This window comes from Myodes glareolus, chromosome 27 (assembly GCF_982192425.1).
Source record: "Myodes glareolus chromosome 27, mMyoGla1.1, whole genome shotgun sequence".
NCBI classification, from domain to species: Eukaryota; Metazoa; Chordata; class Mammalia; order Rodentia; family Cricetidae; genus Myodes; species Myodes glareolus.
The window spans coordinates 9394378-9417682 of record NC_142052.1 but is presented as its reverse complement, the minus strand read 5'-3'; the positions used below and the strand labels follow the sequence as shown (position 1 = coordinate 9417682).

The window sequence follows — 23305 nt, the reverse complement described above, 5'->3', positions numbered from 1 at the left end:
AGGGATACTCTTGTCTCCACTCCGGATCTCTCATGAAGAAGCGCTGAGATTACAGAGCTTCTCTGCCTGGTTACATGTGGGGCCTGGAGATCTGAACACCATTCTTCATACTTGTATAGTGATAATGTTTACCCACCTAGTCATTTCCAAGTCTCTAAATTAATGTTCAAGAAATAAACTTGCTCTCTGGCATGACAGTCTCTCAGTCACACCTCTGAGACTGGTACCTGGGAAGTAGAGGCAGGAAAATCAGGAGGTCCGGGCCACCTCTTGATACACAGAGAATTTTACAATACTTTGTCTCAGAAACAAAATCAAACTACCTTGTCTCAAAGCAAGCAAGCAAACAAACAAAACCCCTCAAGAATTTGTTTTGTAATATTTGCATTTCAGGATGATAATTACTGTTAGTTTAAACATTTCTATGATACCAGATTATCTAAGACTGGTGACTTTTAAAAATGCTTAATGACATACAAGTGTTCTCAAATAGACAGTGAATTTTCAGATTTGTTGACACATGTGGGGGAAAAAAATCCTGCTGTAGTGTTTTTACTATTGCAAAAACACTACTCATGGAAGACACATAGTTATTTTGGCGGAAGCTTTTATTTTTATAGTAGTGACCACAGACAGAGTGACATTGGCAGACTTTTGATATTCGGAAGAAAATCATCTTCTGTAGAACTTTCCAAGAAAAATACGCATGCATAATGAACACAGCCCCATGCTCCCTAGTGTCCCATAACAATGACAGCACCACCTTCCAGCACCTAGGGAGATGACTCAGCCAGTGTAGTCAGAGAAACCCAAACTGCAAGCTTTGTGGGCAGCATACCATTGTGACAGCAGGTCACTCTTACATCAAGAAAGAAACACACCCTGCGATTTTAGTGAAAACAAGCAATGAAGTGAAAGGGACAGAAGACACCAGGTTAATTCCTGAATTCTGTTGTCATTTTTTGGAGGGCTCTTCCTCTTCTTTTGAACAATAGTTCAAATAGTTAATAGTAACTGTTGCCTCACCAAAAAGTAGTAGCAGCAATTTAAATGAGACTGGCTAGCAACTGTTATTTAATAAACTAAAACAGACACGTTTTAATGCAAATAATGACACCTAATATTGGTTTGTTTTTGAGACAGGGTTTCCCTGTAGCTTTGGAGCCTGTCCTGGAACTAGCTCTTGTAGACCAGGCTGGTCTCGAACTCACAAAGATCCTCCTGCCTCTGCCTCCCGAGTGCTAGGATTAAAGGCATGTGCCACCACCGCCCAGCACATGTAGTATATTTTTATGTATAGCATTTTTTAGAAGGAAAAGCCAGGAGATGACATTATGACATAAGGAACCTCCTAAGATGTGTCTGTGTTCACTTCTGTTGGCTCTCTTCTGCTGAGCATGAAGCTTACCCTTAAAAGTAACTTATTTTCTCAGTGAAACTCTCTTGGAGGAAACTAAATTTTCATTTGCAAGGGAGATATCTGGGCATTTGGAGATATCTGGGTTAGGGGTACAGTCAAGTGTCCATTTCTGCTCTCAGCTCTAAGAGCTAGATTGTTGCAGATCTGTGCAGGCCTTGGCTGCCTCAGTCTCTGTGAGATCGTATGTGCTGGATGATGTTGTCAATAACTTTCATTTGATACTTAAAATAATTCTATATTCACTTGCCCTTCTGGTTATCACATGCTACTGAATCAGCAAAGGCTTAGAACATTTCTACCATGTGCACAAAGTCACGGAGCTGCTAAATAGTCAAACCTGACTATTGAAACTACTCTTTGAAGCTGTAGACAGCTGCCTTGACCTCCCTTCTGAGGTAAGCTACCATAAGCCCGTTGGAGCAACATGGTTAAACGCAGTATGTGCATTTACTAACTCAGCACTTTAACCAAAAGCTTGTTACTGTTCTTAGTTCTTATCACACTAAATAGTGTTGTCACCTTCCCACACCCGCCAACTCCTCAGGGTTCATCTTAGCTTCCTTTTTTTTCCTCTCATTGTGCTAGACACTGATTGGATGGCCTCAGTGGGGGTTTTCCTCTAGCCCTTTACATACACTGTCCTCTCTTCTCATTTCTCTCCAAGTAAGCTGGTCAATTTAAATGGAAAGGGTCTATAAACTTCTAGAAATAAAACGCCTTGAAATGAATGATATGTGAATGTAGTGATCCATATGAAGCAGGCTGCCTGTTCTCCAGATCAGCTCAACCTTCCGAGTCTCTCTCCGTCTACTCTCACCATGCTCTTACTCTGAAAACTTCTTGACAAGTCCCTAGCTAAGTTATTAGCTCTATCTAAATTCCCTTCTAGGGAGCTTGACTTTATGAGTTACAGAGCACTGTTTGCTGCCCTGGCAGGTTGTGAGTTTGGCCTTTAGCCTCAGGCCTAAATCCAGACACAAGCTGTGGGCTGCTCGTATAATTATACCCTTTGCTACTGTTATATATTGCCCTTCATCAGAGCCAGGCTGCACAGCATTACACCAGCAACAAAGAATGATAGATTCCGTTGCCAACTCTTCACTGGGTTCAGAATTGAACTATCATTGTTGTTTTACTTTCAAGCAGTTGAGTCAAGGCTAGTTAGAGAGTCGGTTAGAGGAATCTGGTTAGTTAGGCTAGTTAGAGAGTCGGTTAGAGGAATCTGGTTAGTTAGGCTAGTTAGAGAGTCGGTTAGAGGTGTCTGGTTAGTTAGGCTAGTTAGAGAGTCAGTTAGAGGAATCTGGTTAGTTAGGCTAGTTAGAGAGTCGGTTAGAGGAATCTGGTTAGTTAGGCTAGTGAGAGAGTCGGTTAGAGGTGTCTGGTTAGTTAGGCTGGTTAGAGAGTCGGTTAGAGGTGTCTGGTTAGTTAGGCTGGTTAGATGAGTTGGTTAGAGAGGAAAATCGGTCTGGCCACAGTTGTAGGTATGATCTGGGCATGCATCTGCTAAATTAACATAAAGAAACCTTTTTCGTAAGGCCAGACTTTGCTCTCAAGCACAGATATTGAATGGTTATACACAGGAAATACATGCATAAGCATGAGAAGAGTTGCCTGCAAAGAAACAGTAGAGAGTACACAACCAAAGCTCAGCAGTCATGCTGGCTCTGCACAGACACTGCCTTGGTTCATCTCGTTGCTGGCCTGTTTATACTAGGCCAAGTAAAATCATTTTTCCCAACTTGTATATCAGGGATTACAGTGGCACTAATCTCATGTTGATGGAATTCCAAAGTGTAAAAAAATGCATGCAGTGCACATGACAATCGATGACCCTTGAGAAAAATTATTTTGGTTGAAATTCTGAAATCTGCACGCTTCTCGTTTATTAGAAATGCTCATTGATATTTGGAATAAATTAATCTTAACTAAATACATCCTTTATTTCCATTCGATTAGTTTAGCCCCAAAAATTCAATGACTTCAGTCTGAGTGAATGTTTTTATAAAACCAAGAAAACTACTGATGCTCTTTTAAGTCCACTTCTAACACATATTTCAGCCAGTACATATCTCAAGAACAAAACGAAATTATTTATAATATATAATTACACTATACGATCATATGTGTAAAATATATTCTTCACATCATTGTAATTTATAAACATATGTGTAAATGTGTATGTGTACACAAATACCATTAGAAGAAAAACTGAAAGTACACATGTTGTTCATAAAAACAATTGCTTGTAATAGTTTATATTGCAAATTTTACTTCTCTCATTAAAACAGGTTTTGATAGAAAACACTTAGTATAATTTTTAAAATGTTTAGAAACATGAAGTCTTATATAACTCATGTTATGTTTACTTAGACATATACAATTTGTGCTACAGACATTGTAGTAAATTATATTTTCTATTGTTTCATGCTGTCAGGGTTTCTGTTCTGACTGGTTCCCATAATCATTAGGTCCCAAAGAAATCACACCGAGGTCTATATAAGTTGTAAACTGATTGGCCCATTAGATCAGGCTTCTTATTAACTCTTATAACTTATATAGCCCATTATTCTTGCCTATGTGAGCCACATGGCTCGGTACCTTTTTCAGCGAGGCAGTCACATCTTGCTTCTTCTGTAGTTGTGTCAGGACTGCAGAAGAATGGGCTTCCTTCTTCCCAGAATTCTCCTGTCCTCATTGACCCACCTCTACTTCCTGTCTAGTTGTCCCACCTTTATTTCCTGCCTGGCTACTGGCCAATCAGTGCTTATTTAAAATATAATTAACAGAACACAGACTACCTTCCCACATCAGTTTCATTACCTCCTTGTTGAGTCCAAGATCAATATATCCACATAGTGGATGAAATGCTCCAGTTCCACACACATAAATGTGAGTCTTATTATACGGCTGAAGTACTCGGATGAAATTCGCACATTCTGTCTGTTAGGTATAAAAAAAAGCATTAGTGTATGACTAATGGACAATTCTTCATTTTCCTTGTTTTAGGAATGTATCAATAATCCAAAATAAGGAAAATATAGAAAGATTTATGAAAATGGTATGACTATTTGACTTGAACAAAGGAAAGAAATACAGAAATTGTGGCTGAAGGAGTGATATCGAAAAGTGTTACATTTATACTTTTGCAGCTAACTCAAGTGTTGAGACATAGAGCTCTATAGCTGTGTCCAGTGAAACCCGGAGAATGGATATAAACAGACTGGGTGTGACAGAAACTATCAAAGAGCACAAAATCTCTCCTATTCTGCTACAAACATAACCTCGACCCTGCATGTCTTACTATATACCATATCAACTGTCCAAAGCCCACCAAGCACAACAGTAGACATACTACATCTGGGTTCCTACCATAGAGCTCCCTTTATTGTAAAACTGGAAAGTCTTTTAAATCAGGTTACTTCATGCTGGTTCTTTCCTCCTAAACATTTTTATTCCAGCAGAATTTTGAAGACTCACATTTATGTTTTTTTTCACATGCTTATATCTAAACATTTCTTTCTGTTTTTGCTATCTTTATTTTCTATAATTGATGTGCTAATAAATATTGATTCTCCGATTTTTCTTAGAATATTCATTCAGTGTATTAAAGAATATATTAAGTTTACCTACTATAAGTGAACCTTTAGCTCTACAAAATTTTTGTGAGCAATTTATTTTTTCTTTACTCTGAGAGAGAAAATCTCACAGTGTAGCCAAGGCCAGTGAGGAATTGAATAAGGCTCCCCTTAAGTTCAGGGTAGCCCCCAGCCTTAGACTGCCAAGGACTGGGACTCGAAGTGAAAATCCTATCCCTGGATGGAAATAATTGCTGGGCCATGAATGCATGTTTCAGGACCCCATAGACACACAGAACTTTCACAACCACTCTAGACATTTATCCTGTATAGAAGGCAGGCAAATGTTCAGTTGAAAAGTAGGAAGCTAAGGAAAAGTCTCGTTTCTCCATTCCTGACTGGCCAGGGCCTCCTCACCAAGAAAGCAAGATCACTTGTGGACAGTGGGAGATCCTGACTGACTACAGAAGTTCCCAGAATCCAGATCTCATGGCTCACAACTGATAGAGTGCCCCATTTGTAAAACAGGATTCATACAAGATTACAGACAGCCTCCACCTTGCCCAATTACCATCCTTTATCCCAGGAAGGAAACTCTGTGCTGTTTTAGGCAAATAATTTCCATAAGAAGAGGCTGCAGAAGAGACATGTGAACCCTGAAGACTGTAACATTTCTCCAATTATTAAGCTTATCACCACGATTTAGGGTCACAATCAGCTTTTACTCCTGGAAGACTCCTCAGTTTCCCTGTGAGAGAGGCTGCCTTTTGTTTTGTGTGCTAATAAACAGTCCCCAACTGTTGAAGGTCAGACTCTCATGTAGTTCTGTCCCTACCCTACCACAGAAATCCAGAACTGCTTATAACTTCAGCTCCAGGTGGCCTGACACCCTCTACTGGTTGCCATAGGCAACTGCACGCACATAGTGAACATACAGAAATGTAAGCACACTTGCGTACACAAAAAATAAAAACAAACAAATCTTATTTACAAAAACAAAAAGAGGGACGTTGTGGTTTGTACCTGGCGTGCCTGTACTAGGATGCTTAATTCGGGAGGATGGATTCAGATAGAAAAACTACTAATGGTTTAGAACAATGCAGGCAAAGAAATAGGAAAAAAGCCAATGCAAAAATGTAAAATCATTTATGATCACCACATAAAATTTAAGCATGGCATCCAGTTAGGAAGGGAGGTTTACACGTCTCCAGCTTTTACTTAGCTTCTGCGTGTTCATTTTGCCATTTGGTCTTTGCTTCTGCACCAACAAGGGTACAGAGGCCCAAGATGAAAGCTGTATGGTTAGAATAAGACATTCAAGCTCACTGCCAGTCATTGAAACACTGTATCAATGCTTCATTTTACCACATGGTCAGTGACTTAGATGTCAACTCTGAAGGATCTTAAAGAGATACTTGCATAATAATTAAGATAGCTCCCTTCCAGGTATAAACTATAAAATCTGGATGATATGGGTAACACTGTTAAAAAGGCAAGTAGGGTCCAGCAGTTCAACATGTAGTTTAAGATGTGTAAGTGGTATTTTAAATTACAGAACAACAACCACAAATCCAGAAACATAGCTAGACTGTGCCCCATCATCGCTTTTTCTGGGAGTCATTTTAGGATTAACACTTTGGCTAAGTTGACATTAATTCAACAAAACATGTTTGAGTCTGGGATTATCTGGTACAGGTCAGAAAATGTCATCCATGAAGTGGGGTGATTATGTGTGGGTGTGGGGGGGATGTTGGAATAGGGCCATTCTCTAAGGACAGTATTGGTTGCCAAAGGGAAGGAAGACTGTGATTAGATTATTAAAAGATAAGATCTATGATTTTGCATGTTGCACAGAGCAGACATTTAAGGCAAACAACCTTTATGGAATATACTTTACAATGAATGGCCTTTTAATTCATGTCTTCATGTTTTTAAATCTCAGAATTTATGGGCTGCTTTCTTTTTATGCACAAAGTTTTAAAGCTTTGTTTAAGTGGCAGGATTAATAATTAACTGGGTTTAATTCACTCAGTGACTTGCTAGGCTATTGATGGTGGCATAATTCTCTGGGGCATGAAGAAAGATAACTTTGAGAAGCAGATTTTAAACTTTCCCTGAACCGGCTAGTTTGTCAGTCACTGCTCACAATAGCAGTTGTTGCATTTGAATGATATAGTTTATTGGATTTCTCCTCCTCTTTTTATTCCTCTCATCTAATTTCCTTTTCACTCAAACCAACCTTCCTCGATTAGAAAGTGTGTGTTATGGGGAATTAACAAGAAATAATCACCAAATTATTTATTATTATTATTATTATATTAATATCATTTTATACTTATTTATTCTATCTATTCAAGTATAATGTATGCGTGTGTGAGTGCTAATATGAATTGCATTCCTATGGCCACTGTCCATGTGCATGGGTCAGAGGACAGATCATTGCTTGTGTTCTCTTCTCTCATCATATGGGTTTTGGGAATGGAATTTAGGTCCTCACTCGGACTTGATAAAAAGCACTTTTACCTATTGGGCCAATTCACCAGTGCAATGGAAATTTCCTAATTATTTCAAGTAATACTGCAACTTTTAACATGTTGCACCTTATATACATTCATATACATAAGAGTTAGATGAGTGTGAAGTTAAATTAATATTCACATTATAGCCTGGTGATGAAAATTTAAAACTTTGCTTTCTATCTAAGTAACTAAATAGAAATATTCCCCAGATAAATTTCTCAGAGGCAACCTCCTTGTATGCAAAAGAGTTTTTAGGCCTTAAAATAATTAAAAATATTTAAGTAAATTTCTACCAAATAAACAAAGTAAAATTCAAATAGACATTTTTGCTTAAAAACAAAATATATCAATGTAAGTCTCTATTAAGAAAAGAATCTGTTTTAATAAAAAACAAAGGAAAACATTTTAAAGCAGAAACTTACAGATATCCCTATGTCAATATTTAAAATCTAGACCTCAAGATACCTGATGATGTGGTGATTTGGGGGAGCACAGCCCCCCATAGCCTCATGTGTTTGAGCGTTTGGCCCATGGGAAGTGTCACTATTAGGAGGTGTGGCCCTGTTGGAGTAAGTGTGGGTTTATCACTCTGAAAGCAGGCTTAGAGAACTCAATGTGCTCAAGTCACACCCAGGGATACACAGTGTCCTTCTGCTGCCTGGAGATCAAGAAGTGATCCTCTCAATTACTTCCCAGCACCATGTTTTCCTGCATTCCATCACGTTTCCCACCATGATGATAATGCAGTAACCCTCTGAAACTGCAAGTTACCCCAATTAAATGTTTTCCTTTATAAGAGTTGCCATGGTCATGGTGTCTCTTCATAGCAATAAAGCCCTAAGACAAGTGAATATTTTTTATGAGTGAAATTCGTGTAAAAATAAGCTTAAAAACTCCATGTAAAAATTTAAGCTTATAAACACTTGTCAATAACGTTAACAGACATATATATCTTTGTTTTGTAGCTCTATTAATCACTGGTAATCATAGCAAAACATCTTTTAACCAAAGACTGCTGCTTAGAATATATCTTCAGTTTCTTGGAGGTCAGTTTCACTACATGAACACAAGAAGTTTTAAGTCCTTAACTAGTAAAAGGTGAGGATCTTCTCAATATTGATGTGAGAATTCTCACATACAGGATCATTTGTAACAGGAAATATGTGGGAATGGCCAATACTCAATAATCTGACATTCATGAAATGATGTGGCAAGGATTGCAGAGCTGCTTTGGAAACTTTTGATATGGAAAAGGCTATGGTACTCTGAGAGGTAAGAAAATCCTGTTAGAAGAAACTATGTATGCAGTGATACATCCTGATAATTAGAAATAAGCTACCATAATGAACAGATTGCAATGTCACCTGAAGCCCCAGCTCGTGACTCCAGGTGAGAAGCATATAATTTAAAGTGACCCTTCATGGTCTCACACATAACTTATTAAACTTTTACAACAAACACATTTAGTTTTAGGCTTTCTTAAAAAGTAGATGAGTAAATAATTGTAGAATTTCAGAGCAGGAGGCTTTTTTTTTCTGCCTGTAATATTTCATTGTCAAGGCTGGCACCTCTGTAGCTAAACAAAGAGATAGCCCAGGTTAACCTCATCTTTGCTTCCTTTTGCCTATACCAAGCAGCTTAATTCAAGATTTAGAAACAAAACTAAATCATTTCCTTTATGTCTTTCTTTTAGCACCCTTCTTCAAAACAATGCTATAGTTCCCCTCCTTGGGTTAAACTGAATTACTGTTTCAGGGAGTATAACAGTTCCCATCTCACCTTCCTTCTCCCACCATCCCAATTAGTTAACTTTTGTTAGAGTGAATAATTCACTACTTTGTAGTTATATAGTACCTTTTTGTAAATGAAAAGTCTTTCCAAACACTTGTTAATCCCAAACGTATTCTGTGGAAGTGGGTAAAAATTACTAGAAAGGAGGGAAAAAGAGGTTATGTAGAGGCAAGAAGTCAATGAAACCAAAGACTTGCCTGTATTCTGTGGATCAGAATCAGTGTTCAAAATGAAGATCAATGTTTTAGTAATATTAAAAAAATGACTTGGAAAAAATGTTTGTTGATCTATTATGTAGATTTGATAGTGTTAGGAGCATAAAGGATGTGCCCAGACTTCTGGCTTCAGTTTCTGGTTTCACGACTGAACGAGTGTGTAGTATTGAATGAGCCATTTACTTTTGCTGGGTCTAGTCTTCTCATCAGAAAATGAGGATAAAATAAAATTATAGCTATAGGCATGGGATGTAGTTCTTTAAATAAGGTAACTGGTATAAAACTGACGGTCATTATCAATAACTCTAAAAGAGAACACATGTTTAAAAGGATGCACTAAAAACAAGGAGGATTGTGATGCAGCATCAAATTTTATAGTCCTGTGTGAAAAAGGGAAAGGCTCTGTAAATCTCTAATCCACGGTTAACAGTGGACATGTGTAAAAGTTAAAAGTGATTACTAGCTCACAATTGTGGGCTCAAGGACAGAACCCCCAGAGAAGTTAATCCCCCCTTGTCTTAACTGAACAAGGAAGCTACTGTGTAACTTAGTAAACAGACTGATGGGAAAATGCTCTCACAAGGCACTTCAGTTCCACCTCCTGACATTCATAGTTTATCCCTCCTCTAACTCATGGGAAAACTGACATTAACTTCGCTTTCTTTCCTTACCTCTTTATCAAGTACTAAACATAGATGATTCACAAAACATAAAATTATTCACAGGGTGACTGCCCTGCCACTATGGCTTATTTGACAAATAATTTTGAAAACTGTTGTAATCAAATTATGTTATGCCCACAGGTTTAATGAGAAATGGATTTCTTTCTTCATCCATGGGCATCATCTCAATGTGGAGATATGGAACAGGGAGAAGCCCTTCATGTCACAGAAGAAAGAAAAATAAATGCAGAAGAGTATAACTCCTTTCTTTTCTAACACTTCCAATACAAAACTATCCCCTACTGCATTTGAATCTAACAATTCCTGATATATTTCTGTTAGCTTAAAGGTGCCTTTAAAGGATCACATGTGATGTTTACAGGATGTAAAATGAGGTATTACTACACAGTTACATTGTTTTGTTTGGATTATTGCGGTTTTGGCACTTAATCCAAAAAAAGTGATCATGTGGATGAGACCTCTGTCCTCTATTAGAAAGAAATGTCTTGGAGGACAGACTTAAGTCTTACTTATATGTTAGACAGAAATAGACTTGCATTTTTGTTTTATTGGCTCACTTTGTTTTTAATAATCTATGAGATTAAAGCAAGATCCTCACACATACTAGCCAAGTGCTCTGTCACTAAACTCGATTTCCAGTTGTCTTTTTATTTCAAGATAGGGTCTCACTAAATATCCCAGGCTGGTAAACAATTTCTAATACTGCTACTGTCAGTATCCAAGTAATTGTAATTATAGATAACACCACTCTACTTGTCTATTTAGGCTACCTAACTCTCCTTACTGCATAAGTAAATGAATAACTGAGGGAGCCAGCTTGATTTAGGTTCTTAGTCTTTTTAAGTTTCTTAGGGCATTTTGTATCTTGTATTATATTGCTATACTTTAATCATCCTTAATGTGAGATTCCCCTCTGTATCCTGTGAATATATCTTATTACTAATGGTTAATAAAGAAGTTGCTTTGGCCTATGGCAGGGCAGAATATAGCAAGGCAGAATATTCAAGAAGAGATAGCAGAGGAAAGAGGGCAGAGTCAGAGAGAAGCCATTTAGCCACCAAAGACAGTTATAAAAAAGAAATCAATAGTTTTTTTTCAAAAACAGTCTTTAAAGAGACAATAAAGGTAATATAAAGAGTACAGAGAGTCATAGACTAAATGAGCTAAAGGAATAAATAAGATAAAATAAATATTAAAAAGTAATAGAGCAAAAAAGTCATATAAATATGGAAAATACAGAGAATCTGAATGCTGTATGTTCTTATGTTTTCCTTGAATTGCTAAGGATGGAGTAACAGCAAAAGACAGTTATTATAATTGCTGCTGAATTAATCAAACATGTATATTTTGAAAATGCCTTGACTTCAAAATTTGAGTCTAAGGCTATATTACTTTGGAAAATAGGTTCTGCATCACAGAAAAGTGATTGCTGAATTTGCCCAAAGAAAGTGAGACAGCCCTTCATGGTACCTGCTTCATGAAAGAGTCTGCCAGACATTCTGCAGGACACAGAATAAAGTGACTGACAAACTGCCAATATAGACAAAACAGTCTTTCAGATTTTCTGTTTCACTGAAAAGTTTGATGGATACCATGGTTGTCAAGGCTGAAGATGGATGATCCAAAGTTAGAGAAGAACTTTGGGTGACTATCCAGGAAGTGAGACACCTCTGTCAATTCCAGAGCTTTGAAAGTTGTTTATATAGAAAACGCTTTACTGAGTGAGGTAACCCAGACCCAAAAAGAGGAATATGGTATGTACTCACTCATAAGTGGATTCTAGCAATAGTTAAAGGTCTTTGAGCCTATTATTCGTGATCCTAGAGAAGCTAAATAAGAAGGTGAACCTGAAGAAAATCATGTAGTTATCCTTCTGGAGATTGGAAGTAGACAAGAGTGCCAGACAACCTCGGGTGCATGGGAGCGGGTGGGGGGTAGAAGTAAGGGGAGATGGTTAGAGAGAAGGGAGAGGGGGAGGAATGGGGAAAGCTTGGGGGATTGGGATGGGGGGAGGGAGGAAGGATGCATATGTGATCAGGGAAGTATATACCTCAACTAAGGGAGTCATTTTAGGGTTTACAAGAGACTTGATTATAAAGGGGATCCCAGGTCCAAGGAGAGATCCCCAAATTGTTCTCTGGACAGAGGAGAGGGTGCCTGAACCGGCCTTGGCCCATAACCATACTGATGAATATTTTGCATATCACCATAGAACCTTCCTCTGGCGATGAATGGAGATTGAGACAGAGACCCACATTGGAACACTGGACTTAACTCCCTAGGTCCAAACGAGAAGCAGAAGGAAAGAGAACGTGAGCAAAGAAGGCAAGACCAGAGGGAACCTTCACCCGTTGATGAATGGAGATTGAGACAGATACCCACATTGGAGCACTGGACTGAGCCCCCAAGGTCTAAATGAGGAGCAGAAGGAAGGAGAACATGAACAAGAAAGGCAGGACCGTGAGGAGTGCGTTCACCCACTGATACAAGGGGACTGATCTGATGAGAATTCACCAAGGCCAGTTGGATTGGGACTGAACGAGCACGTGATTCAACCAGATTCTCTGAATGTGGTCGGATTTTCTGAATGTGGCTGGCACGGGGTCTCTCTGAAAAGCCATTGACAATGACACTGGGACTTGTTTCCTCTGCATATACTGGATTTTTGGGATCTAGTTTGTTTGGATGCTCACCTTCCTGGACCTGGAGGGAGGGGGGAGGAACTTGAACTTCCCACAGGGCAGGAAACCCTGACTGATCTTAGGGATGGAGAGGGCAGAGGAGAGGGAGTGGGGGGAGTGGGAGGGTGGTGGGAGGAGGGGCAGAAATGGAAACTTTTATAAATTAATAAACTTTTATAAATTTTAAAAAAAAGAAAGTTGTTTATAATGCACTTCACGTTAACTTAGGTCATATTTTATCTTTCTGGCGTCGTTGATTGAATTGAAGACATAGTGGCAGTTACAGTTTTTCTTAGTTATGGCAAAAGATAAATTATATACAAAATTTTAGACTCACAAATATAGGGTATGTAATAGAGTATTTTCTTTTATTTGCCAAATGTAAATGGACTAAATCTTATAACTATATTCTTGTTTCATAACTGCTTTTTATATGTAATTTTACTATGTTAAAGTTAAAACTTTTCTTTTTATTTAGACAGAAAAGGGGAGATGTAGGATTCCCCTCTTTATGCTGTGAATATGTTTTATTACCATTGGCAAATAAAGAAGTTGTTTCCGTCTATGGCAGGGCAGAAAATATCAACACAGGAAATTCAAAGATAGAAGAGGAAAGAAGACTGCCCAAGATGCAAGAGGAAACAAACCATGAATCTCATGGTAAAATATAAAATAATAGAAATGGGTTAATTGAAGATATAAGAGTTGGTTAGTAAGAAGCCTGAGCTAATAGGCCAAATAGTGTTGTAATTAATATAGTTTCTGTGTGGTTACTCAAGTCTGTGCAGCCAGGAACTCAAAGCAGAGAGTCTCAGTTTACACATTTTTACTTTTTAATCTAACTATGCTTTCACACAATGAGCACTATTTGTCATTATTAAATATTAAAATGTACAGTTTAACATTCATTATCATTATTGTTTTAAATGTTGCAAAAGAAGCCACATGATAGTCCAATTTTGGGTCAAGATTGAGACCTCTGCTCATCTTCAGTGACATTCAGGATATATAGATTTTGTTCAAACAGGATGTTTCCCTCATCAAAATAGTGCAAGAAGTCAGGGCCCAACACAGAACACCTAGCCTAATCAGAGTATATGGATCAGGAAGCAAGCAATGGAAGCAGACTGGGATTTATTCACTACTGCAGATAAAACTGATCAAGCAATGAAGAAGCCTGAAGTAGAAGCCACATACTTCCTAAGTAATCCAGGCAGAACTCAGTCAACACTAACTGTCTGACTGAGAACCTACAATGGTCTAAATGGTAGTTTAAATAGAAGCTTCTTTCATTTTCAAAGAAGGATCATATTCTGTACCTCAGGTTGGCCTTGAACTTGTGGTAACCCTTCTGCCTCAGACAACCAAGAGATGGTATAATAGAAATGTGCCACAAAACTTTTCTAGAACTTTCTATTAAAACCATATTTATACTTTGTGACTAATTTTGTGAAAACACTAAATTTTAGAGTAAGTTTCCTATAATTCTTATGCCAGAATAATTTACCTTTTTCCTTCTCATCCAAGCCTTGCCATTTCTATGTGACCACTTAAAATAAGTTGTATGTGTGAGATAAATTCAACCTCAGCTCAAAGGAAAGGGATGTTAGTTGACATTTATGATGTTAAGTAATGTTTTGTTGACATTAATATATATATATATATACAAATTTAAAGTATAAATTCATAGAAATACTATTTTCCTAGTGGTATATTTGAATATTCTGAATTACTTCTAATCTAGTTTTCTGAAGAAAATAACAATATTTAGAGCTATTAGGTTAGAATATATTGTTCTTCTATCTTTAGACTACTGTAAATATTAGTGTTGCTTTTTGTAAGGTAGAAATATTTTATGTCAGATTAATCTTTCATTTTATTGTTTCTGAATTTTTCAACAGGGTTTTCTATAGTACAGATAACTCTTAAACTCACTACATTGCAGAGGTTAGCCTTGAACTCTTGATTTTCCTTCCCCTACTTTCAAATGTTGAAGTTCCCTATTCACTATAATAATCTGTACAGAGAATGTCAGTTTAGTAATAGAAGTAGCAGACAATATTATTATTCATTAAAAGAGAATATACAAATTTATTGCACTGTTAGTATCCAATTTGAGGAGGTCATTTTAAAGTTTCATACTTACATTTGGATCTTTTCCAGCTAATTTACATAATTCCACCCGTTCTTTAGCAGCAGGCCAATAAATCTGAAAGAACATTTAAAGGTAGATTAAAATAGGCATATTAAAAACATCTAATTCTGATTTGAAAAGAGGCTAAGTAATACTGAAGAATAAACATCAACCGTACCTTGGAGTCCAGACATAAATATTTTCCAAAACCCGTCTGAAAATCATCTTAAATAAAAACTGCAATTTTCCTGGTCTTAATGATGTAGTAGCAAATAACTTATTATCAAAGGCATGTATGCTCTTGTTGTGATGTCAATACAGCTTTGAGTTTATATTTGTTAACTTCATCATGCTTTTCTGGGTTTTTCAGAGTGGTGATGCACTGTAGAAATGTGTGGTGAGATGGTAGAAACAGTTCTCTGTCATTCACACAGGTTTCTACTCCAACCCAAATATTAGGGTCAATTTGCTCACCACACTTAGCATGAATGGAGTACAGACATATCTGGAAAGAAGCTAAATATTTTAGAATTATGTCTTATTTAAATATCACAATATCCCTAATAATAGATATACTTCCCTTCTTCATTTTCATATCAGAAAACTTAATCACATAACAATTAAATAAAACATATAAGACACAAAACTAAATCATGATAATCTGACCCAAATGTGTTGTCACTAAATCTGAGAATCTTAATCCCTATGCAGCAAACATGGTTTTGGCAAAGGACCAAGGTGAAGAGCATCCTCACCTTTGGTGGGCAGCACTAAATTATATTTCAGAAAATATTTCACACGTTTACTGCTTATCTGTTTCTTTTCTTTTTAAACAGCTTTGAAATCATGTAAGGATGCAAAATTCAGATAGTTATGGTAGTCCATTATAACTTATAGCAGATAATCCCTGTTAGCTGTGGGCAAGAAGAAACAGAGATTACACACTCGAGGGGGAGATGACACACGTTTCACTCGTATCCAAACTCTTTTATTGTGCTTCACACTGATATTTGCAGAAAAACATTTTAATGACTGAAAGGCATACTCTATGGCATTGTGGTGAAGGGCCTGGTTAAACCAGAAGAATGTAAAGCATTTAGACATCACCAGTGTTTTATGATATGATCTTCATAATGCTATCTGGAGCATAGCATCTCTGAGCCAAGGAAGACAGAAAATGGCACCCAAAACCCATTCTTAATGGACAAATACATTGAAGTAAAGAAATTTCAAGACAAAGAAAGGCTGCTGTTTTAGAGAACATTTCTGTAATCTACAAATCAGTGGTATATGCAAAAGAAAGGGTGACCAACAGTGCACTTAGGTGATGAACCCACTGGAAGTGTAAGCCACAATAAAATTCAGAAATGTCATTTACTCAGAATTGTTTAAAGTTATGTCATTTTCCTCTCATATAATTTTAGGCAATAGCCAGCGATCAAATATCAGTGAATGAAAGGCATGAAAATAAATACATAAGAAACTTAGTAACTAACTCATTATTATGTTAAAATAGTACCAAATTACACAACCAATTTCTTTTTATGATAAAATAAAAACAAGTAAAATGAAATAGAATTGGTAAATAAAATATTTATCTTAGCCGAGCATGTTGCTATGTGCTATAATCTCAGCAACAAAGAAGTCTATGTAAGACGGTAGTAAGTTTGATGCCAGTCTGAACTACATAAGTCTCTGTTTCTAAACATCACTTAAAAAAAGGGGCATGAGAGAGAGAAACAGAGACAGAGAGAAAGAAAAATGGGAGGTAGGAGGGACAGAATGGAGAAAAGAAGGTAAGAAGGAAGGGTGCTGTGAGTGAGTGAGGGAGGAAGAAATAACGGAGAGAGAATGAGAGGTAATGGAGGGAAAGAAAGGAAGGATGGAGGAGAGAGGAGAGAGAGGTGATAGATCTGGGGTGGACAGATGATAGATAATGATAGATAGACAGAAAGACTGACTGACAGACAGACAGACAGACAGATAGATGGATAGATAGATACATAGATACATATATAGATACATAGATAGAGAGATAGATACATAGATAGATAGATACATAGATACATAGGTAGGGAGTGAGAGACCTTCATTCAAGATAATAACTAGAAGAGATATGTTAGTTTCTAGCTTGCGATGAGAATGGTATTCATTTTTGGGTATTTAATGCATAATTGAAAAGAAGTATTGCTTTTTAATGAATAGAAACATAAAATATACCATGTAAGAACAAATAGACAATAGACTCCAACCCCTCCCCCCCCCGAACCACAATGTCCAATATACCTGAGTAAACAGTTAAAAGATACACGGGAGCTGTCAGGAAATTTTGTAAACTCATTTAATTTTTTTTGTGTTATCAATTAGTAGAAAAATATCTCACACTTGAATTTATACTCTTTGTTTCACCTTTGTGTTTATGAATTATTTTTATTTATTTATTTATTTTCCTTATTTATTTATTTAAAGAATTTCCACTTCCTCCCGCTCCCCCCACTCCCCCTACTCCCTCTCCTACTCCCTCACCATTCCCAAGAGCAGTCAGGGTTTCCTGCCCTGTGGGAAATCCAAGTTCCTCCCCCCACCCTCCAGGTACAGGAAGGTGAGCATCCAAACAGGCCAGGATGCCAGAAAGCCAGTCCATGCAGACGAAACAAGACCCATTGCTATTGTCAATGGTTTTATTTATTTTTTTATTACCGCCTTTCCCACTTACCACTTTTACTAACTATATTCACATTGATATGCAATGATTTCTGAAACTTCTTCATATAGGGCAAAAAAATGTTCTAGCCTGCACTATTGACTTTAACTCCAGTGGTAATTCTTATACATCTATTTGATAATAGAAACTGGCACACAGAAGCAAAGAAATTTGCAGAGCCTTGACTTAAGAAAGATAAAATTTTAAAACAACTATAAAGCAATACCCATATTCTAAAATATACTGACTTAAACATCTGAAGTCACTCTGTCTATCTAACCTTTAAAATAATTCATAATTAATCATTTTAATGTATTTTATTCTATTTAGAAGAACTCAAATACTGATGTGTAAAATATTTTTTAGTTTCTATTTTATATTTATATAATATAGATTACTAACATGAAGAAAAATTATTCTTATTGAGCAAAAATTGTCTTCTATACCTCCTTATGTCCACTTAATCTCACAAAACTATGTTTAAGTATATTTTAAAGGACATATCCTAATAACTTTACATATAATCTTGAAAATATGACCCATGCTTTAGTTGTATAACTATGATTTCTTAACAATAGCTTTAGTTTTAAATTTCTTGAGCATTCTTTTTAATTTTGAAAAAAGTTGTCAAGGAACTTACAAATAAAATATTACAATTATTGCTTCATTCATGAATTATGAAATTCATTTGTATCCTTTATTTACAACTCATATAATTCATTTAGAGTTGTCATTTTATAAGGTGAAAATGTCACACAGTTTATTTTGAAGTAGTTAATGTTAGGGAAATTACAGACACAGTCAAATAATGATAAGTACTTATAACAACATCCAAAGGAAATCCTAATTATATCTGCTCTTTGTTTCATCTTTAAGAGACACTTTAATTGACTTAAGTTAGCAAGCACAAGTTTGGTCCAATGTCCTTTGCCCTAATTCAGAGATACCAAAAGACTAAATAGGACACCAAAGAGGAAGTTGCAATGTGTTCATAAAACCTAATTAAAGACAAAAATTCAAAACCCCAGAGACATCACACATTTCTATCAAAGGGCAGGACGCAAATGTGTGATTGATTGTAACAAAGATGGGAAAATGTTGAGCTAATGAGAAGTGGTAAAGGATTTGAGCAGTAAATAGAACAATGAACGCTCTGGATCCTAAGGAAAAACTGCAGTAGACTTAAATTAATAAATATTGAAAAGCAAAATGTAAGCACTGCTGACGGTAAAGGTTGAGTTATTACAACTGATATAGATATGGATTGTTATAGATGGAAAGTCTGACAACTCAATTAATTTTTTCCTTCCATTTTAACCTCCACATAAGTGCAGAGGTATAGGATTTCCCAGAAACCATTTCAGACCACAAGATGAATCTAGGCTTAGCTTGTCTGCTGCTGCATGTCTAACCTCCTAGGAATGACCTTGGTGTAGACAGCTGTCAATCTCCTAACATCTTCCCAAGAAATCTTCATCTATGACCAGTATAAATAACTTTCCAGGAATACCACCACAATTTTGTGGAGACCCAAAATTGTGAGCGCATTTCACCTTGTCTGAAGGTCAGAGGGTTTGAGAATACTCAAAGTAGTTGACAACAACCGTGACTCCATACCCTGACATAATGTGGTGACTTGGTGTTTTAAAAATTAATATGGCCCATAGAGGTAGATCTTCTCCACCCTGACCAAAGGGCAGAGAATTCAAGCATATTTCTGCTCCTTCTTTTGAAATAGAATGTTTGATCTAGGGAGTGACTGCCTTCGGGATACTTGGTGTAGGGTGGCTTCACTGTCTAACCAACAGAATGCTCTTTTTTTTTTTCAAGAATTAATTGACAAAATTGGCTTGATGTCTCAAAGTACTGAGACAAGTAACTATTCTGGTTGTTCCTTGTATTATGTTAAAGCATCTTTGACTTCCTCCCCCTTTTGTATTGGGGTATAATAGTGTGTGGAAAATTAAACATGGGCAGACTCAGAATGCAAGGATGCAACTCAGGATGCAAGAGGGACTGAGCAGCCCAATACTATCCTATGTCTGTATGTTTATTTCTTATCTCTGTTCCTTCTACCTAACATTTCTAATCCTTACGGCCCTACTCTGGAACATGTGAACCTGTGGCTAGGATCGTGGTAGAAGTCACCCCCAAAAGGTGGCTTCGGATGTATAGCAGCTCAGCAAGGCATGACTTGTGACACAATTTAAAATAATACAACAGTTTAAAAATACTTGTTTCCTTCTGTTTCTTCTTCATCAACTCTTTTCTCTTCTAATCAGATGCACCGTGAAAACAAACAACCTGACCCATTTATTCTCCTCAATACTTGCAGCATCCAGAAGAGAAGAATATATGAGTAGATCATCAAAAGAATATGTTGCGAGAAAGAGAGAGAAAAACATTAACAAACAAATTACAATAAATTTGAAGAAACACAATATGGTTTGATAATATTCTATTTATGGTCCAATTATTCTTGACCAGGTAGTCCTAAAAAATTGTTTGAAATCTTGTTTGCATATTCCATTTCTTCTTTGTAACTTCTACAATTTTTATAAACTTTATTTTAAAATATTTAAGAATTATTAACACCCAAATTAACTGTTTCCAATTTTTTTTACAACTCACTGAACTACTGTGCAGTGCGAATGACCTTTGGAATAAAATTTGTGGCACTTCACATTAGTTCTCACAGATTCCGTAGTGAATATATTTTAAGCACTTATGCACTAAACCACCAGCTTCCATGCTGAGTATTGCTGACAGGAGCACTGGCGTGTCAGGGACCCCAGGGCCTCAGACCCATGGAATAGCAGTGCCTTCCTCTGGTTGGAATAATTCAGTTGGCAGTGCATGCAGAAAATATCAACCATAGGTTCCTCCTCTCACAGCGCTGCAGGCTGAGACTGCTTCTCTACAGAGATCACTACTAAAATTAGCTAGCCTGCCTCCCATCCAGCTGGATATAATGAATGGACTGACTACCCGGGCCTGCTGCTTCATCTCCATCGGAGCATCCCGTCCACCCAACGCCAGCTTTTCTGTAGGTTTGCCTGTAGATTCTTTAATTCCCGTCTCCCAAATCAGATCAATCCCCAAATTGTGCAGGTTGTGGCCTATGATAGTTAGGACTAGAAAACCGGGTTCGTGGCTGCTTTCCTAACTTGAGTCTATTACCTGCATTCAGTCCTTGTTTGTCGCATTATTCTAAGCCCTCTTTTCTTCAAGGTATACTGCTCTATTCCATTTCTTTTTAGCAGTCTATGACCCAATGGCATTTGGGGACTAACAATGAGCACTGCTCCTTTCTACCCTGTTCATGACCTGCAATGTACACGTGCTGAGCACTGGAGATTTTTTTTTTTTTTTTTTTGGTAATTTCCTTGGAATGGGAAACACAGGCATTCTGGCCAGAGTTCTGGCAGGAGACTGGGTTGTCTGCCCCCAGTCTGACAGTCCATTACAGTGACCAGATGGGACCTGCATATCAGCGCTGAGCTCAGGGGCCAGCACAGCCATGAACGAGGCGATTGTTTCACGGCTCTGATTACAGGACAGCTTGCAGTCAGTAGGCAATAGGAGAAGATTACACAGCAGGAGACTGAGTAGGATGTCTCATATAAAAACTTCATTTATTATGATATCTGCGTGGATCCAAGAATTTTATATTCTCTTAATTTCGGGTGTTAAAAAGGAAAAGTGGAGTCTTTCTTTCATCAGTAGCCACGTTAGGTGAAGAGGTTATTTACTTCAATTCTCAGCTCTGTAAATAACAGGCACACAGAGTGAACCATTGTGGTCGTGACTTTGTGCGGCCCCAGAGGGGTGAATGGAATCCCAGTCAGAGGCCATTATTATTTATAAAGGATTTTTTTTTATTATACTGAGCACAAAAAAAGCAGGGCAGGATCTTTTCCTATAGAACTTTGATGTAAACTTCCCTGAGGAAAGGAAAGTAACAAAAGGCCTTTTTCATGTTAGCAAAGAAGGATGTGTGTTTAAACACTCCAGAAAAATTACTAGATTTATAATTACAAACTCAGTCATTTCATAAGTGCTAAACAATAAGGGCATGGTTTAATTAACTTCAACTATATTGAGTACTTTTGTAATTACTCAGTTTTGATAGTTAGGACAAGAAAAAAGTTAGACCATCTTTGGGATACAGGAGAAACATCTTATTTATTGATAAGTTTAGAATCACAGAATCACTTTCTAGTCTAATTAAAACTTTCGATTTTTTAAGAGTTTAAAAGTTTAACTTAAGTAATTTATCTTTAATTTTAATTCAGTAATCCATTCTGGAAGATTTTGGTTTTATTTGTTTGCTGTTGTTGTTCAATAACCACAAAGATAAAGATCTGAAATAACTATCAGATTTCATAGTTTACTTTAGAAAACTAAATTGTCTTGGATTGTTTAACAGAAACAAGAAGTTCTGTGAGGAAAGATTAAACATTCGTGTTGTTATGATTCACTGACATCACACTTACAAACCCCAGGAAAGCGCCCTTGTTTGTAAACCAGAGCACATTTATCATTTTGTCACATTGAACCATTTCTTCCAAATAGAAAAAACTATGCTTACATTAAAACAATAAGTTTCAGATACTTTACACAAAAAAATTAAGTTCTATACTGATTTTGCTTATAATTCTGTAAGTAGAATTTTTTAAGTATTGGGTTTATGTTGGGATACAATAAACAAGCTTCACTTTTTTTTCTTTAAATTGTTCTCTCTCTTTTTTCCTCTCTCTCTCTCTGCATGCATGTGTGTGCATGTGTGTGCATGTGCGTGTGCGTGTGCGTGTGTGTGTGTACATGTCTGTGTGCAAACTGTGTCTCACTATTTAGTTGAGTCTGACCTGGTGCACCCAGAATCCTGCTGACTTATTCTTCCTAGAAACAGAATAATAAGCGTGCACAACTTGCCAACTGAAGATATTCATTTTTCTTTTATTTCTACACTTCATATTAGCTAAAAGTTCAGGAGTCAATTCACTTTGAATTACTGCTGCATTAATTCACTGAACATTTTTTTTATATATTTGATTTTAAAACCTCAGTTTCAAGAGAAAGCAGTTTTAAATCTATTGGATAAAAGGATAAAGATGAGTAAGCATTATTTCCAAATAAGGCAACTAATCTAATTCTGAAGATTGTTTTAAAAATGGGTCAATATGTTTTTTTGTATTCTCTGTAGACAAAATTCCCAATTACACTTTTTCTGGAATCCAGCAAAAATACTACTGAAAAATCATAGGTAACAAGATACAAAAAAGAAAACTGTATTTGATAGATTCTATTAATATTTCAGAGGTTACTAAAATGGCTATTAGTATTTTCTTACCCATGTGATTCCGATGAGAATACTTCATGAATGATGTACAATAACTCTTCCATGACATTTTTGGAATTAAAACAGCATTCTTTTGAGATCTTATTTTATGAGTTGGATAGTCTAATATGATGATCAAAGGGAAAGTTTAACTGAGGCAAAATCTTAAGTGAGATATAAATCAAAGATGCAAAAATCTTCAAATTTGATAGGCAAGATTCATTGAGATCATTCCATCCATG

The 23305-nt window shown here is 36.7% G+C and overlaps 1 protein-coding gene across 1 annotated transcript in view; it reads right to left on the bottom strand.

The window, feature by feature from the left end:
• Sema3d (semaphorin 3D) overlaps positions 1-23305 on the bottom strand; it is a 193627-nt gene that overhangs the window by 68081 nt on the left and 102241 nt on the right. Inside the window, exons 4-5 of the mRNA XM_048433583.3 lie at positions 15031-15093; positions 4241-4360 (exon numbers count right to left, since the gene is read on the bottom strand). Coding sequence (XP_048289540.3) covers positions 4241-4360; positions 15031-15093 — 183 coding nt within the window. The remainder of the gene's footprint in view (positions 1-4240; positions 4361-15030; positions 15094-23305) is intronic.